This window comes from Columba livia, chromosome 19 (genome assembly GCF_036013475.1).
Source record: "Columba livia isolate bColLiv1 breed racing homer chromosome 19, bColLiv1.pat.W.v2, whole genome shotgun sequence".
Lineage (NCBI taxonomy): Eukaryota > Metazoa > Chordata > Aves > Columbiformes > Columbidae > Columba > Columba livia.
In genome coordinates this window covers 4,260,711-4,272,714 of record NC_088620.1, presented here as the reverse complement: position 1 = coordinate 4,272,714, position 12,004 = coordinate 4,260,711, and the positions used below count along the sequence as shown (strand labels likewise).

Genomic DNA, 12,004 nt, shown 5'->3' with positions numbered 1-12,004 from the left:
AGCTGAGGGTTCTTTTCTAGAACACCATTCAGGAAAAATGCTCAAAATGACACAACTGCTTCAATCACCAAAGTTTTTACAGGACTCATGGTGCTGTTTAGACATGAAGATCAGTCATGCTCTTATTTATGATGCAGCCCAGGGGCTGTCCTGCTTGTTTAACAAAAATCACACAGAATTCTACCTTCAGAGAGACCAAAGCCAGACTGCAGTTAAATATGGAAAATTCTCATTTACCACCCTTGCTATAAGTCACAATCCAGATGAACCACCACCATGGTCTTTATTTAACACTGTTTCAAGTTCTGCATTTTCAATGGCAATTACTGAAATTAATAAAGGAAATTCTCATTTATCAAAATGCCCTTAAAAAGCAGTATGCCAGAGACCAAGTCTTTTTGTGTTACTTTTTAATACAACATATAGGAAATATAAACAGTCCATAAAAATACTTTACATGCACAATAAGATTTTTCTTTCTTTTAATATTCAGTCCATCAATTTACAAATAATCGCTCTAGGCAGATAGTTCAAAATATCATACAACATGAATACAACCCCCTCCTACCCGTCAACTTATTAAAACGTAGAAATTCTCCTTGGCGAAATAAATATACGTTTTGCCTTCGTATTCCAAATATTAACAAAAAACATTTTAAATGCATTGTTCTAATTAGCATGAAATGACATTACAGTTTATGAAAACCAGTGGACTAATACCCCTTTTCTCTAGAAGAGTTGATAAAATCAGTTGCTTTTAAGACTGGGGTACCTGTTAAAAACAAGCAAACCAACCTAAAAGTTGTGCTGTTTTCATCAACACAGATGTCTTCAGATTTATCATAGAGATTTAAAAGCCAATGAAAATCCTCTTCCCAACTCCACAAATTTATTTTTAAAACTTATTTCAAATCCATTAAAGTTCTGAAAACCAAGTTAATGCACAAAGGGTAAACAGCAGCTTTCAAGTCCATAGAAAACAAAGCAGTGGGATAAGTACTATTTTTGAGACACTCAGAAAGCAACTTGGATGCTTAAATAAAGACTTCTAAAACCAGAGCTAATTTAAGGTGACACAAAAAACTGTATTTACCTCGGTCTTCAACAGGAAACAAGAAAAATCACATCTTTACTTTTTCCATGATGAGGTAGCCTGTGTACCTGCAGTTGTTGATCTGCGCCCACTTTTAACCAGATCCATTTTGCAGTTAAAATGCAGATTGGGAATTGGGTTTTTAAGGCAATCAATCAGTCACTGTCTTCACTGGAGTCAAAAATGTCCCTGAGTCGGAAAGCCTTTTTCTGGTTGGTGGTTGTTGAATTACCAGAACTACTGCGTTTCCCCTTCCTGCTTCCTAACGTTTCTTCAAGCTCTGGAAGTTTCTTTTCATAAAGATAATCAATAATTTCTTTGGGGAAAAAGAAAAAAAGTAGTCTTAATTGGATCTGCAGGGGAACTGGATGCCCAGGGGAAATGGGATCACACAGACAGAAATTAGTTTGTTAGTGTTAAATGGAAATAATCTCACTATTTCCTAGCAATCCCGGTGGCTGTAGGGCAGATCAGACACAAACATGCAAAGATTAACTCAAAAAGCACAGTGATGAACTCGTAAAGCCAAGGTATTAGACAAGGTTGGTAAGCACTCCAGAAAGATGCCATTGAAAGTAAACCGTCACTTAAAAACATAAAATTAAAATGGAATTTAGTAAAGTAAGTATAAAGCCTGTGATTTTAGCCAATTTACTTTAGGGAAAGCTAATCAGGAAAGCATTGAACTCCAATACTTGTCCTCTGAGATTCAAACAAACACAGTATTTACAAACAGCTGGGATACTGACCAGAAAAGGTTTTCTTTTGCCAAAAAGGGACAGAGGTCACTTTCAGCCTATAAAACTTGGATTGAATGTAGCCTGCAGGGACATTTCTGGAAAGAGAAGAGTTCAAAGAATTACTGGTGCAAGGAACTACTACAAAGTTCAGTTGTTACTGAGACTAGCACAGGCCACGTAACAGTCGCAGCACACACAATGTGCTGGGAATACAACAAGGGTTGCCTGAAGTGGTTAGAATTAAGTTTAGAATTTATAGGCATTTATTGCTCAGCACTCCACAAAGATATCCAACTGTACATTACCAAACTAAATGCCATTTTCTATAGTTGCAGAGGCCTAAGAACTTTGATTCCTTTATGGAATTTCTAAGGCTATCTGCTTCAACTATCCTATGTATCTATAAAAAAGGGAAAAAAAGGTTTACCCAATAATATCAGTGAGTTCTTCCCACTTTACGTCACTATAATCCTCCACTTGCATTTCATGCAACCTGTGAATACAAAGCAGAAGCAGTTTGCAGACAAAATTCGAGAAATAATTCACAGCTCCCCCAGTCAGAAGTCACAGGACAATTCTGACCAAAGAAACGGCAGTCGTGAAACCGTACGAAACTGCAGGTCTGCCCTGCTCACCCTGCAAGTTGTTATAAATACAACAGTAAGAGACACAAAAATGTTCCCGTAACTCTGAACGATACCTTTTAATCAGATTGATCTTGGCCTGTATTGCTTGGGTCCCTCTATATGACGGCTGCCCTTTGGTCATCTTGTTTGTTAAAATTACCATCCTTTGAAAACACACAAGAAAAGGTTTCTGTCATTTCAAGAAACTCCAGGCATCAGAAGGAAGAATCTTCAAGATGCTACTGCTTCCACAGAGAAGCAGAAATCAGGCTTCACTATCCCAGCAAGAAGAAAACTGGACCACAGCGAGCAAACAGTTATTTCTTTGTCTTGGACACGTTTGCAGCATGTATTATGTAGCTTACAACCTATTTATTACCTGTTTTAGCAAACAATCACAGAATCAGAGAATGTTACGGATTGGAAGGGACCTCAAAAGCTCATCCAGTGCAATCCCCCCATGGAGCAGGAACACCCAGATGAGGTTACACAGGAAGGTGTCCAGGCGGGTTGGAATGTCTGCACAGAAGGAGACTCCACAACCCCCCTGGGCAGCCTGGGCCAGGCTCTGCACCCTCACCATGAAGAAGTTTCTTCTCAAATTTAAGTGGAACCTTTTGTGTTTCAGTTTGAACCCATTACCCCTTGTCCTATCATTGGTTGTCACCGAGAAGAGCCTGGCTCCATCCTCCTGACACTCACCCTTTCTATATCTGTAAACATTAATGAGTCCCCCCTCAGTCTCCTCTTGTCCAGCTCCAGAGCCCCAGCTCCCTCAGCCTTTCCTCACACGGGAGATGCTCCACTCCCTTCAGCATCTTGGTGGCTGCGCTGGACTCTCTCCAGCAGTTCCCTGTCCTGCTGGAACTGAGGGGCCACAACTGGACACAAGATTCCAGGTGTGGTCTCACCATGGTACAAACGTTTTTTTTGCAGAATAGCATTAAACTCTCGTCAGAACACATTTTACAGTCTCAACATAGTATAACCCCTTACCATTTCTGTTTACATTGTCTCCAATGTCGAGTTCCCACTTTAGTTTCAATCTCAGTCCATGGTAATTTCTGGTACAGTGTCTCTTGGTCAATCAAGTGATCTGTACCCGACGTTTCCGATGATGAGCGAGAATTTGCATCTTCCATTCCCACTCTTTTCCTAATCACCTCCTCCACTGCATGCATTAACTTCTGGACTTCTTCCTTTGACCAAGGACCATAATTAACAGCTAAAATTGAAAAATAAGGTTGAGGCATAATTTCTCATAAATGATTAGGAAAAAAAGGCAAAAGATCAAATGCTTAACTTTGCATTATTCATATTTAAAGGACCAGCTTCTTAACACACTTTCCAGAAACTCTTCTGCATACCAGATTTGAAAGAGTTCAGCGTAATCACTAAATAACAGCACTGATCCCTAGTTTCTCTCTTTAAAAACCTGATCGTCAAATTCCTCCCCGCCTTCCCCCTGAAAGCAGGTTTAGATACCAGTTCTACCTAATCAAGAGCTGCATTTGTTCCACTTCCTTTCCCTGTTCTATCAGAGACTGTTCTGAACACTTCCATATGAAAATGCAATCAGTGGTCTAGAAAAAAAGAACCACCACGATAAGTTAATTACAAAAAACCATAAATCTACTCTAGGGATATTTTCCTAAAGTTTCGGGCATGTACAACACACAGCTAAAATAACTTCTCAAATTGCAATGGACAGAATGTTTTTTCTTAAAATTCCATACCTGATTTGATTTGAGAGTATTTCATAGCAACTGAGAGGCTGGAGCGAGACATCATCTCGGAAATCTTCTTCCAGTCATTGCCGTGCAGAGCGTGATACTTCTTCAATTCTTCTTTTTCTGCCTTAGTGTACCTAGTGGAGGAAATGGGCACAGCTTCAGCTGTAAATTCAAACCATCCCAATATCTCCAAAGAGCTGTCATCTTTATAGATGTTTATAAAGTTGCTCATCACTACCATTCCAAGTCACATTTTAGAACAAAGGAATTGATAAGGACTAGTCGGAAAAATGAGCTGCCAATTAAGTCACAGTAACTAGCACAAATGGGAGAGATGATCTTCATTTATATCCATTTTTAATGTACAAATAAACATCAGAGAGTAAGATTAGCATTCAGAAACTCTTTCAAATTACTCTCTTACCTTCCTTTATAGTTATTTGGGTCAAATATCTTCTTTGCTCGATAATATACCAGCCTCCAGGGTCGCGGTATGCCCTCAGCTGGAAGGTAAATGATTCATTTTTAAGAAACGTTTCTTACACCAGTGAGACCACTTTAACAAACCAAAAAAAAGAGCCAAAATGAAACAAAACAAAAAAAACAGTAACATTTTTATGACTGCGCTGCCAATGATAAATTCTCACCACTCAAGCAAACGTGCTCTACAACACTTCAGTAACTGCACACACAGAAAATAGTCTGAATGGAATCTCCTGAGGAGTTTCAAAGATGTAATTGTTATGACCAGGGTAAGATTGAGAAGGAACTTAAATACTTACAAAGTTTATCACAAAAATGATGTTTTGCTTTTAGACGATTGATATTTTTTTGTTCCTCTGGATACCTCGAGGTAAACAGGAGTTTTTCAGCACTGTCTATTCCAGTAATCGATAAGAACTCTTCAATATTTTTCCGGATCTGATCATTCTCCTTCTTGGAAAATTTGCCAAACCTGACAGCAAGACCTAAAATATACAGAAAGGCCAATGGCATCCTGGGGTGGATTAGAAGGGGGTGGTCAGTAGGTCAGAGAGGTTCTCCTGCCCCTCTGCTCTGCCCTGGGGAGACCACACCTGGAATATTGTGTCCAGTTGTGGCCCCTCAGTTCCAGCAGGACAGGGAACTGCTGGAGAGAGTCCAGCGCAGCCACCAAGATGCTGAAGGGAGTGGAGCATCTCCCGTGTGAGGAAAGGCTGAGGGAGCTGGGGCTCTGGAGCTGGACAAGAGGAGACTGAGGGGTGACTCATTCATGTTTACAGATATTTAAAGGGTGAGTGTCAGGAGGATGGAGCCAGGCTCTTCTCGGTGACAACCAATGGTAGGACAAGGGATAATGGGTTCAAACTGAAACACAAAAGGTTCCACTTAAATATGAGAAGAAACTTCTTCATGGTGAGGGTGGCAGAGCCTGGCCCAGGCTGCCCAGGGGGGTTGTGGAGTCTCCTTCTGTGCAGACATTCCAACCCGCCTGGACACCTTCCTGTGTAACCTCATCTGGGTGTTCCTGCTCCATGGGGGGATTGCACTGCATGAGCTTTCCAGGGCCCTTCCAACCCCTAACTTTCTGTGATTCTGTGAGCTGGGAGCAGGTTATTCACACACACGCTTTGGGTTGTAATTTGACAATAAGGAAGCAGATGCTAAGAAGCAGAAAAACAGAAAATATGTCAATTGGAATGAAGTGAGCCAGACTCCATGGATGCAACTGACTTGACACAAAACCAAACTATTTTCCCTCTGTCAAAACATTAGTGCAGCTGCACAGTCCTTTCTCACCGCAACAATATTTTGAGAGCTCACCTTGTTCTTTAAACTGTTTAAACCTCGCTAGGTCTTTTCCAGCCATCTTCCTGATTGAACACTCTGCTATATTCCTCACGTGAGGAATAAACTCTTCCAGTTCTTGTTTTGCAGCCTCCAAATCCACGGCTGAACTTGTCCTAGAGCCCACATGGTCTTCATCATTCGGACCAAGTTCTTCAGATGTTACCGTTTCAGTAAAGGAACTATTTTGGTCCTTCTTCCGATTTGATGCTGAGGGTTCTGGTGTCCTAATATTTATATATTAAAAAAATGTAAAATAAAATATACCATTAGAGCTCCAAAACGGAGATTTTGTTATTATCTCTACCATTAAAAGAACAAATATGTTCATTAACTAAAGTAGAAGCAACATTTCACAGAGCCACCCCCTTGTAATCCCAACCTCTTAACACAGGCATAATTTATTATCAAATTTCTCTTCTTCCAATATTCAAAAAGCTTGCTGAAGTTGGGAAAATCTGCACCTTTCCTACAAAACTCTCACACACGGACACACAGATGAAATAGTGTCTCTTGCTACCACTGGCAACACAGAACTTTTCCATTGGTCTCTTCCTAGTGCTTTTACGGTGGGTTCCAGGTGCTATAAAAGCACTAAACACAACTAACATGAGCATTTGTTCACACAGAACATTCAATTCTTTGGTTGACCTTACTAGTTAATTGGTAAAAATGCATCTGTTCACTATAAATACCCGCCCTTTTGTTTTTTCTAACTGAATATGAATTGCTTGCACATAAATTATTTCTATTCCTACAGATGTTAAATAGAATAAAATACTTGGTGTTGAAGGCAATTGTAATACATTATTACAAATTTTCACTGTATCTTCACAAAATAACTAAGCTCTTAAAGGAGGTCCCATTAACATCTCAACATATTGTAAAGGTTTTTGAAGTTGTTGTTCAGAATGCATACAATACGGAGCAAAGAAAAATCTAGGACCCAAATCAGAGAAACATATCAGGAGGTGTGGAAAAAAAACCCCACAAACATAAACCGACACAAAACAACCCAAACAACTAAACTTACATTTCATCAGATTCTGAAGAGCTTTCTTCCATGACAAAAGCTCTGCTTTTTACTACCTTTTTAGCACGCACTGGAGTTTTTCGGTGAGATCGATCAGCTGCTTTACTCGACTTAGAAAAATTAGCAGGTACATCCAGAGAATCTTCGTGCACAGGAGAAGAATCACAGTGACCATCTTCATGGCACTGCTGGGGCACGGCTGCGCCAACCTCTTCTGCAGGTAATGGCAAGACTGTGTCTTCCCTTTGCTTCTGTTCCTTTGGAGATAACAGTGACTGATCAACAGCTGCAGCTGTGTCTTCCTGGGGAAAACAAACAAACAAAACCCACAAAATAAACCAAACAATTAAATTACATGACATCAGATTCTGAAGAGCTTGCTTCCATGACAAAAGCTCTGCTTTTCACTACCTTTTTAGCATGCACCGAAGTTTTCTGATGAGATCGATCAGCCGCTCTATTCAGCTTAGAAAAATTAGCAGGTACATCCAGAGAATCTTCACGCACAGGAGAAGAATCACAGTGACCATCTTCATGGCACTGCTGGGGCATTGCCACACCAACCACTTCCACGGGTAACAGCAAGACTTTGTCTTTCTTTTTCCTCTTTTGCTTTGGAGTTGACAATAGTGACTGTTCAATGGATACAGCTGTGTCTTCCTCCTAAAAAGAAAGAAAACCAAACTATTAAATCGCATGACATTGGATTCTGAAGAGCTTGCTTCCATGACAAAAGCTCTGCCTTTTACTCTCTTTTTAGCACGCACTGGAGTTTCTCGGTGAGATCGATCAGCTGCTTTATTCAGTTTAGAAAAATTAGCCGGTACATCCGGAGAATCTTCACGCACAAGAGAAGCATCACAATCATCCTCACGGCATTGCTGGGGCGCTGCCACAACCACCTCTTCTGTACATAATGGCAAGACTCTGTCTTTCTTTTCCCTCTTTTTCTTTGGAGATAACAGTGACTGGCCAACAGATACAGCTGTGTCTTCCTGCAATTAGAAACATGACATCAGACTCTGAAGAGCTTTCATCCATGACAAAAGCTCTGCTTTTTACTCTCTTTTTAGCACGCACCGGAGTTTTTCTATGAGACCGATCAGCTGCTTTATTCAGTTTAGAAAAATTAGCAGGTACATCCGGAGACTCTTCACGTACGGTAAGAAAAACATCACAGCCACCATCTTCATGGCATTGCTGGGGTGTTGCCACATCAACCTCTTCTGTAGATAACACCAAGACTCTGTCTTTCTTTTTCCTTTTCTTCTTTTTCTTTGGAGATGACAGTGGTGACTGGTCAGTGGTTAAAGCTGTGTCTTCCTGAAAAGCAAACACAAAAAGCCCACAACTAAATTACACTGGATTCTGAAGAGCTTTCTTCCATGACGAAAGCTCTGCTTTTTACTACCTTTTTAGCACACACTAGAGCTTTTCGATGAGATCGATCAGCTGCTTTATTCAGTTTAGAAAAATTAGCAGGTACATCTGGAGAATCTTCACGTGTGGCGGGAAAAGCATCACAGTCACCATCTTCATGGCATTGCTGGGGTGTTGCCACATCAACCTCTTCTGTAGATAACAGCAAGACTCTGTCTTTCTTTTTCCTTTTCTTCTTTTTCTTTGGAGTTGACAACAGTGACTCATCAACAGTTACAGCTGTGTCTTCCTGAAAAAAAACACAAAACAAACCGCAACTAAATTACATGACATCAGATTCTGAAGAGCTCGCTTCCACAACACAAGCTCGGCATTTTACTACCTTTATAGCACGCACTGAAGTTTTTTGATGAGATTGATCAGCTGCTTTACTCAGCTTCGAAAAATTAGCGGGTACATCCAGAGAATCTTCGCACACGGGAGAAGAGTCACAGTCACCATCTCCATGGCACTGCTGGGGCATTGCCACATCAACCTCTTCTGCAGGCAACGGCAAGCCTTTGTCTTTCCTTTTCTTCTTTTTATTTGGAGATAACAGTGACTGCTCAATGGTTACAGCTGTGTCTTCCTGCATATCTTCAGTACTTCTCTCTCTTTTCTTCTTTTTCTTCTTCTTTTTTAATCTTCCATCGTCATTTCTATCACATGTTTCTGAGGTGGACAGCTCATATACCTCCTCCCCTTCGGACAATTTTTCTTTTCTTTTCTTCTTAGCAGACTGCTTTACACAAACATAATCAGCATTGACCTCCTGACAACAATCAGTAAGATGCTGATTCACTGTGCCATAAGTTACATCACTTTGCTGATCTGTACTATCACGACACTTATGCTTCTTTCTTTTCTTCTTCTTTTTGGAAGTATCCACTGCAGTTTCATCACTAATTTCATGTTCCAGCTCTACACAAGAATCACCTAATGAAGGCTGTTGCGCCTCTCCCTTGCTTTTGTGTTTTTTCTTCTTTTTACGGCCTTCCCCAGTCTGTGCTGCTTGATCTTCAAGCAGCAGTGGAGAAGTACAGCTAAGCTCCTCATTTTGTACGCTTTCATAACTTTCATGTGTCTCATTGTGCTCTTTGTGTATTTTCTTCTTTTTCTTCTTTTTCTTGAGAAAATCATGCACTTGAATATCATCTGCACTTGCTTCTTCTGTCATATTTCTTCTTACCTTAAATAAAAGACATGAAGTTTACTCAAGTGCTATGATTTATATACCATTGTACAGTAAAACAGACAAAACACCAAGCACCACAAACAAAAAAATCCACACCAAAAACCCACCCAAAACATTAACATACTAAGGAACCACTCAATATTATCTTAGAAACATAGAATAAAGATACTTACTTTTCAATCCAGCTAATTTCGCAAAGTAACTATGAAACAGCAACACCTTCTTCATCAAACAGACGCGCATCACAAATGTATTCAGCCTTAAAATTGTTTTCCTATAACAACAAAGATACATTATAATAACTCTTAGCGTTAGGTTGAGTTTGAATAGCTAAGCAACAACAGACTGACATATTCAACTCTGCTCATAGCACTGAAACAGCAATGAGGTAAAAGTAACAAAGATATTCTAAAGTAATTAGAACTAAAACCACCTTCTGTAATTAGAAGTTTCTGACTGGCTTTGCCCATGTTCAAACAGGGCCCAGCCCAGGCAGGACCTGCTGGCTCCAACTGATTCTTTAACCAGAACAAACACATTCCTGAAAGCTACAATTACACAAAGCAGGCAGAAAGTATTTTCAGCACGTTTTCTACAGCCAGCACATTAAAAAAAAAGAAAAATATATAAAGCAACAACCCAACATCTATGAAACATAAGACCCTGAATTTCACATTCCCAGAAGCTTCCAGCACTGACCAGTACCAGGTGTGACCCTCTCACTGCCACGGGGAAGGGGCTGCCCTGAAACCTCTGGGGACAGACACCGACTCCCACAGCCCCCTATAGCTCTGGGGACAGACACCGACCCCACAGAGCTCTGGGGACACGGACCCTCACAGCTTCCCAGCTCCGATCACAGCCAGGCCACGGGGCACAGGCCGAGGCCGCGGGCAGCCTGAGGCCGGCCCATAGGCCAGGGCCCCGCCTCACGTCCCGTCCGGAGACACGTCCCCCGCAGCGGCCGGCCCGCCCGCCGTTACCCTCCGCCTCCCTCCGCGACTACGAAAGGAGCCCGGTGCAACCACAGGCCTCTCGGCGGGCCGTGGAAACCGCAGTCTCTTCAGTGACCCCGCCGGCCTCTGCCCCTCCCCGGCCGGGACCGCCCGTCCCGCCGCCCCGCGGGGGTACCGGGGGCACCGGGTAACGGTACCACCGGCGCTTCCCGCCTCACCTCCGCGCCACACGCGCTCTCCCGGTGTCCGCCCACACGCCGCTCCCCCGCCCGCCGCGCCACCGGCCTCTCCGTTCCGCCCTCCCGGCGGAAGCGCTCCCGGCCGGGCCCGCCAGAGCGACGGACCCGAGGCGTCGCCCAGCGGTTGCTAGGAGACGGGGCAGCACCGCCCGGCTGTTGCTAGGAGACGGGGCAGCGCCGCCCCGCCAGCGCTCACGGGTGGGAGCCGCCGCTCCACGGCGGGATCATCCCGTTTCGCCGCTCGCCCACGGGCAGGACAACGCCGCCCGCCTCAGCCCCGGCTTCCCCCGCCTGGGCGGTGATATGGCGGGCGGCAGCGCGGCCTCTTCACGGCGGCCACCGTTGTCGCTGGCCGAGGTGGAGCCGGGCAGCGAGAACGAGCGGCTGGGGCTGGCCCGGGACAGCATGTTCCGCAACCCGCGCATCCTCAAGGTGAGCGCCGGCTGCCCCCGCTCCCTCCCCTCCCATCCTAGCACCGGTAGCGGCGAACGGGACCCCGGAAAGGGTGTGGGGGTGTCACGGTCCCCGCGGGCAGCCCCGGGTCACCGCAGCCACACAGCAAAGTTTCCCGTTAAAGCACCTGGAGGGTGGCAACAGTTTAAAGTTATTCCCCCCACACTAATTTATATGACGAGGAGGGGGAAAGGTGTGTTTTCTCGCTGCTCCTTAGTGTTTTATCACCGTTAAACACCCGGTAGCCCCGGGATGCTTTTACCTCCGAGTTTCGGGTGTTTTTCCAAGCAATAGCACCGCGGTTTGAGGAGCACTAGGGGACAGGGACAGAGGTGGCACTGGGGCTGTTCTTTGCCACCCCCTGCAGTAGAGGGGCCCTGGGGGGGGGGACACAAACTGTGACCCCCTAAATCAGGATTTTTATATTGGCTATGGAGATTATGGCCACTGCACAAACTCCTGACATTTCCGTGTTACCGACTCACTTGTACCCCCGTTCTGAGGACGGGCCGAGCTCCAGAGGGGGCTTAGGAAGCTTCAGCGCCTCCTCCTCAACATCCCCCAGCACAGAAAGTCCCGCTTTAGCCCCTCCATCTTCCCAGGAGCCTCCCCGAGCAGCAGCTGAAGTTCAATTCTCGTCCCCTGGATGGCACTCGCAGAACAGCTTCGTGCTCAAAACCCGCTCCTTCC

General features: G+C 43.8%; 2 protein-coding genes across 7 annotated transcripts in view; one reads left to right on the top strand and one right to left on the bottom strand.

Moving 5' to 3' along the window:
* Positions 1–393: 393 nt before the first annotated feature.
* On the bottom strand, positions 394–10,972 carry TTF1 (transcription termination factor 1). 3 transcript variants are annotated; one of them, XM_065035761.1, is made up of 17 exons: positions 10,841–10,972; positions 9,840–9,940; positions 8,815–9,660; positions 8,464–8,721; positions 8,133–8,375; positions 7,820–8,047; positions 7,464–7,715; positions 7,053–7,354; positions 5,996–6,246; positions 4,975–5,160; positions 4,617–4,695; positions 4,196–4,326; positions 3,456–3,684; positions 2,534–2,623; positions 2,261–2,326; positions 1,843–1,928; positions 394–1,409 (listed from the first exon to the last, which is right to left on the bottom strand). In XM_065035761.1, the coding sequence occupies exons 3-17, from the start codon at positions 9,646–9,648 to the stop codon at positions 1,249–1,251; spliced, it is 3,396 nt and encodes a 1,131-aa protein (XP_064891833.1). In that variant the 5' UTR covers positions 9,649–9,660; positions 9,840–9,940; positions 10,841–10,972; the 3' UTR covers positions 394–1,248. The 3 variants fall into 3 exon arrangements, with proteins under 3 accessions (XP_064891833.1, XP_064891834.1, XP_013226055.2); XM_065035762.1 differs by lacking the exon at positions 10,841–10,972 and adding an exon at positions 10,650–10,674; XM_013370601.3 differs by lacking the exon at positions 10,841–10,972 and adding an exon at positions 10,366–10,387.
* Positions 10,973–11,013: 41 nt separating this feature from the next.
* Positions 11,014–12,004, top strand: part of CFAP77 (cilia and flagella associated protein 77) — a 57,138-nt gene continuing 56,147 nt past the window's right edge. For all 4 annotated transcript variants that reach the window (XM_065035771.1, XM_065035770.1, XM_065035769.1 and 1 more), the window contains exon 1: positions 11,014–11,293. In XM_065035771.1, coding sequence (XP_064891843.1) covers positions 11,165–11,293 — 129 coding nt within the window. In that variant the 5' untranslated portion in view covers positions 11,014–11,164. The remainder of the gene's footprint in view (positions 11,294–12,004) is intronic.

Coding starts and splice junctions, on each gene's coding strand:
- TTF1 (XM_065035761.1), bottom strand. CDS start 9,648: ATGACAGAAGAAGCAAGTGCAGATGATATTCAAGTGCATGATTTTCTC. Junction 3,685..4,195: donor ATACTCTCAAATCAAATCAG/GTATGGAATTTT, acceptor TTTCAATTTTAG/CTGTTAATTATGGTCCTTGG. Junction 2,327..2,533: donor AAGATCAATCTGATTAAAAG/GTATCGTTCAGA, acceptor TTGTATTCACAG/GTTGCATGAAATGCAAGTGG.